At 47.2% G+C, this 6,000-nt stretch overlaps 1 protein-coding gene across 1 annotated transcript in view; it reads right to left on the bottom strand.

The window, feature by feature from the left end:
- Positions 1-4,495: 4,495 nt before the first annotated feature.
- IL31RA (interleukin 31 receptor A) overlaps positions 4,496-6,000 on the bottom strand; it is a 170,630-nt gene continuing 169,125 nt past the window's right edge. The window contains 1 exon segment of the mRNA XM_034655685.1: positions 4,496-4,936. Coding sequence (XP_034511576.1) covers positions 4,496-4,936 — 441 coding nt within the window.

The following is a 6,000-nucleotide window of genomic DNA, read 5'->3' as shown; positions in this document are numbered from 1 at the left end:
AGCCCCCAAGGAGATAGGACAAAGGTGGGAAAAGAAAATGTTGTACAAAGAACCACATTTATTGAAGTTGCTCTCTATACAAAGAAGACGTTTAAAACAATCCTATCAACTAAGGGGGCTTAGCAAACAGTAATATGCAGGCGCACCGTGGAGTTCTGAGTGTCCATTCAAAATGCTACCACAATGAACTTTCTTCGTGCATGAAATTTTAAACATGAAATCGTAAGTGAAAGTGAAGGTAAAATACAATAGAATCGATATATAACACGCAATGAGATGAACACGTGTATTAGTACACACAGATCATATAAGGGACTAAAAATGATACAGATGATTGGTATTTTGTTGTTGATGGTGTTGTTATTATAGTAGAGTCCAAAACAAATTATAAATTTACAAAAAAAAAAAAAGACACCTATGGACGATGAGTGGGACCCATGCAAGTGGACAGAGGTAGGTCAGCCAGGATTTCTACTCAATACTACTGAGGTTTGGGGCCAAAGAATTCTTTGTTGTGGGGGCTACTTGGTGCATTGCCTGGTCACTACCAGCATTGCCAGCTTCTACCCAGTAGATGCCAGCAGCACCCGCCCAAAACTACCTCCAGGAAGTGCCAAATGTCAGAGGTAGGGAACAAAGTAAGCTGTATCAAGAACCACTAGAGGAGTGCCAGGGTGGCTCAGGGGGTTAAGTGTCTGCCTTTGGCTCAGGTCATGATCCCAGGGTCCTGAGATCAAGCCCTGTATTGCACTCCCTGCCCACCTTAGCTATGGGCAGTCGTGAGGGCTGGGGTGGGGAGCCAGTGTGTGTCCTTCCTACAGAAGTGGTCCCTACTCAGTTAGAAATCCAGAATGACCATAACCTGACTTTTTGTTTCCTTGGCAGCGAATTTGAAGTTAAAACACTTTGTGGACCAACACTGTGCAGTCCGAGCCTCGTGTCTGCGGGCTACCCAGAGGTGAGCCGACTTTTTCTGCATGGGGCCAGGTGGTGAACATTTTAGGCTTTGTGGAAGAAATTCTCTCACAACTACTCAGTTCTGCCTTTGTGGGAGGACAGCTGACGCAGACAATACATAAACAGTGGGCGTGGCTCTTTTGCAATTAAGCTTCATTTATGGACACTGAAATTAGAATTCCATAGAGTCTTCACATGTCATTAAACATGATTCTTCCTTTGATTTTGTTATATAGGCTTTAAAACTATCAACAGCTTTTCTGGGTCATGGGCCTTGGAAAACACAAGGCCCAGAATTAGCCCAAGGGCCACTTTGCAGACAGCAGGCAATAAGTAGGGGTGTGCCAGGAGAGGGTGCCTGAACCCCCTCAGGGCGACCAGACAGCCAGGCATGGGCTTCTCCCACACAAGGGAGGAACAGCGGTGGGCATCCTGGGACCCATACAGGATGCCTCTCAGTTCCCAACTCCCTCTCCCCATCTCCTGCCTCTTTTCAAAGCCCACCTCTCCCCCATAGGCTTTGTACTGGGTGTGGTTTACTGCTGCCTCCTGAGAAACCACGATGAGAGTATTACCTTTTTTTTCAGCCATAGATCAGCTTTTCTGCCATTTTTTAAAATTTTTCTGGTATTATTAGAAGGGCCATTAATAAGGCAGTGACATAGCTGGTTACATGATTCCCAGAGCCCCAGAATGTAATCAATTTTTAAAGACCTTACTGAAACACTAGTTTTCCTGTTTGTGTTCTGCCTCTGATATAACAGAGAACATGCAGACAGCTTTTTCAGGCCCCAGAGGCAGCCCAGGATGCTGCGAGTGGGAACAGTTTGAGACTCAATCTCAGGAAAGAAAGGCCACCGTGACCTTGTAGCTTTTAGGTCCGTGCCCTGTGAGTGTGCTCTGGAGAGCAGTGTGAGGCCCGCTGAAGGAGCTTCGGGGGTTCCTGCTCCCCTTCCTGGCAGGAAACACTACTCCTAGGACCTACCTCGGACCATCTAGAACGCAACACAGAGCGCCAGTTTCCTTAGCCCTCAAGGCAGCCAAAGTCAGTGCGAAAAATGATAAAAGAAGGCTAGTGGGAAAGGAAGAAGAAATGACAAGAAAAAGAAGAAAAGACTGAATTTAAATGAAATTCAATTTTACAAAAAGGAAGTGTTAAAAAGATGAGAAGCTGCTGGGAGAGGCGGTAAAGCCAGACAAGAGGCAAGAAGGGAGGAAGGAATGAAGCAGAAGAGAGGCCAGGAGTGTGGCACTTGCCAACTGTCTACCAGAAGACACTTCAGGCTTTAATGAGTGATTAAGGGAGGAGGAGCATCGGGGAATGTCTTCACTCTGAGACCCACTCACAGGAGCCGTCTGGGACCCCTCCTCTCTCCTCAGGCATCTCATTCTTGGGTTTTAGGTTCAAAAGTCTCATCCAGGTGTGAAACAGACAAGATTGGAGGAACTCACTCCAGGCACTCCCCCCGCCCCACTTCACCCCTAGAGAATTTGAGAAGATCCCCCAGCGGGAGTGGGCAGATGGCCACAGGAAAGAGAACAGTTGTGCAGTACAAGGCTAGCGCCTCCCTATAAGTTCACAAGTCCAAACGCACAGGTGGAAAAGGCCCATCTGGAACTCTGGGGGACAGGTGGCTCACAGAAGTACCTGAGCCACCACAGATGGGTGGGGAAGACAGGGCAGAGAGAGCCTACCCCAGCTAGACCCAGGGTATCCCTTTTGTTTGGCTCCGTTCTACTCCCAGGGCAAAGGGGCAGGTTCCCCAGTGCCCTGCCCCAGGCCTCTCTCATTCCTTGCCTTCTCAGCGGTCACTGTTCTGTACACTAGGCGTGAAGAACTTGGGGTAGGGGGAAGCGCTGTGTGTGGAAGGGTGCTGCAGACACTGCAGATTCAACGAGGAGAACAGCACCACCTGCTTGTGCCCGAGGTAAGGATGAAGCAATTGGCTGAGGAAAACGGCAGGTGACCCAACTGGTGGGGCCACAGGCATGTCATTAGACCAGGGTTAGGCAGACACCAAATGGGAGAGGAAACCTGCAGCCCCTCTGAATACCCTGTGGCACTCACAGTCAGCCCAGGGTGGACAGGGACGCAAAATCCCGAATGTGACTGAATTACAAACCCAAAGACACTCAGAAATCATCAAATTTGTTACTTCAAAATACCAAGGGCTCGGGCCAGGAATTGATTTCAGTTATAATTCCAGAATCCTGGAAAGTAAAGTGATAATTTTACACATCTGAACTGGTGGCTTGTGGAGTTCATGTCTGCTACCCAAGTACTAACTTCTCAAGCTCTCCTATAAAGAATACCATCAGCCTTCCTGGCTGGTAAATGCCAGGTCCAGAGCACCTCGGCTGCTCGCTCATTGCCTGCCTGCCCCGATCTCCCCAAGCTCTCAGCCACCTCCCTCAAAAGCCAGATGAGTCAAAGCCACACGCTAGGAAGTCATCTGGCATCGCTGTGGTCAAGATGCCAGGTCTCGGTAACTGAATCCTGCCCTTAGGATTCTCTTGACTGTCATAAGCTCTGCGTTCGGCCGAGGCAAAGGAGAGAGGCGTCCTGGTGTCAGAGCAGCACAAACACAGCAGCATGTTTCCACAGGCTACTCAGGTTGTTCTGGGAAAAGGCCTTGGAAGGTTATGCCTAGGAAGTGGTTCCCAGGCTCTGAGGCAGTGTGAGGGGCCAGAGTCCCTGGCTAAAAGCAGGGTAGTGTGTGGTGCCTTCCTACTCCCAGGCTTAGGTACAAAATAAAGCAACAGCAAAGATCTCTGGGAACTGTTTCCAGGGCTGGGCAATGTGAAGATTGGGATGGACCTTCTGGCCCAGCCTAGAGTTCACTCCCCAGTGCCCTACTGAGACCTCCCCACATTCCTTGATATACCAGCAGCCAGTGTGCTGTGAACTAGGGGCGAGAATCCCTGGTGGAGGTCCTGCTGCAGACACCTGAGAGTTATGAGGGCAAGGAGAAGCCTCAGGCAGGCACACCATCAGGAAGTCCACTCCACTTCCCCCGCCTCTATGCGGAGGGAAAGCCAGAATCTCAAAAGTGAGATCTCTCCAAGGTGGAGCCCAGAGCCCAAGGGAGATCAAGGTATAGGGAGAGACTCTCACCACCTACCAGACCCCTGTCCTCTGGCAGTGGGGAACATTTGCTGGAACTCTGAGGAGTGGCTCTGGCAAAAGCTGTGACAATAAGCTAATTCCTAGGGAAGGCCAGATATAGCCACTCTAGGGGCCCCACTGTCCCTTAAAGTCAATGTCAGAGGCCTCAGTGTGAAATCGAAAAAAAATAAATACATAAACTGCTTTTCCTGGGCAACATGCTCAGACATGTGACCATCACTTCTTCTCAGGCAAGTTACATGTCTGCACCAACCAAGCTCAACAAGCCACTCAAAGGTATGTGAGAGTCTCTCTAACACAGGCAAGGGTGGGGAGACAGCCAAGGAAGCTCTTCTGGTCAAGTCATGATATATGCTATCTTGGAGGAGTCATCCATGCTGAGACCCAGGGGGATTCAAGCCACAGCAACAATTAAACTTCTCTTTAGGCTTCATCTTGAGGTTTTTCAGATGTGACAAATTCTCTGGTCATCACTGAATTTTTCAAGTATGGATTTGGTTCTCCCTCCTCACGGAGATGCTCTGACCCTAAACTCTGAACAGAAGAGAGTTGCTCTTTGGTTTCCGAGCTGGTCCCCTCTGGTATTCCAGAATGTTGGGGTTTTCTCTGTGGAATCTCGGTTGAAATGGGATGATGATAGGGCCAATATGGAGAAGTCACATACTCATTCTTTTCCTCTTTCAAAATGTTTTCCTGACCCTTTCCAAGTTCCTCTGTGGAAACCTCTTCCAAAAAATTCTCGAAGTTCACCACCAACTTGTCAATAAAGTCACTGGGGGCCGAGTACGGTTTTAGAACCCTGTCTCCTTCCATGTTCATAGGGTCATCAAACTCCTTCAGATTTAGCTTATCCTGAAAAAGAGAAAGGGACACCTCCAATGATCATTTGGGAGTTACACAGGAGGTAGTCAAAAGCTCATTAGGCTTGGGATAACCAATGTCTCACCTCCTGACCAGCACCCCCACATTCCTTCCAGAGACCGGAAGTGATGGCCAGTCACCTCCACGTGTCCTCCCGTAGGAGCCTGGCAAGTCTGGCCCATTTCCTGAGAAATGGCACATGGTATTCAAACAACTATTTTTTTTTTTTCCCTAGAGAGCTCAAGGCTATTTTCCACACAATCATAAGCTCACAAAAACCCCAGCTGAGATGGGAACATCAAAATTAGAACTCTTACATAAGATGAAAAACCACAATCATGAAGACAAATGACTTGCCCAACATCACCAGAAAATCAAAGGTGGCCACCTGGGCAGAGGCAGTGTCTTTGCCATCTTTGTGTCCCCAGGGCCAGGCTCAATGCTTGGCATTCACTGACTGATGATCCATGCTTGCTGTGGAGGCCAGCCCTCTATTATTCAAAAAGCATTTGAGACATCAGACAATACTGCCTATAAATTCATTTACTCTCTTAACAACTTTTAGTAAGTAGCAAAGTAAATAGAGTAACACACAGCTGATAAAGGAGAGAAGAAAACATAAATAACGCAAATATTAAAATAACACAAAAATTAAAAAAAATAAATAAAAATGTCCACGTTTAAAAAAGACTTCTGAGTTGAAACAAGCCAGAGGTAGTACTAAAAATTCCTGCATCAAGAAATACTAGAATTAGTCTTTCAATAATAAAAATTTAAAGGTCATATTTGATAGGGCTTATTTTCACTTAACTAAGAAATTATACCTCAAAATTTGCAAAACAGTTTTCAATTTAAACTTATGAAAAAGGAAGTTTTCTGCTTATGGATAACTCACTAAAAAAAATCTGTTACCAGTTAAAGTCTGACTGTAGCTTCCTCAGTCTGAGAAGAACAACTGGAGGCAACCCTGTCAGCCTGTGGACAGCTATGTACGTCAATGTCCCCTCACAGTCTCCGGGAGGCTCTAGACATTTAAAAAGTTCTTGACTGCTTTT

The sequence above is a fragment of the Ailuropoda melanoleuca genome, chromosome 3 (genome assembly GCF_002007445.2).
Source record: "Ailuropoda melanoleuca isolate Jingjing chromosome 3, ASM200744v2, whole genome shotgun sequence".
NCBI classification, from domain to species: domain Eukaryota; kingdom Metazoa; phylum Chordata; class Mammalia; order Carnivora; family Ursidae; genus Ailuropoda; species Ailuropoda melanoleuca.
Note: the sequence above shows the minus strand (reverse complement) of the source record. Positions and strands in the feature narration are given on the sequence as shown.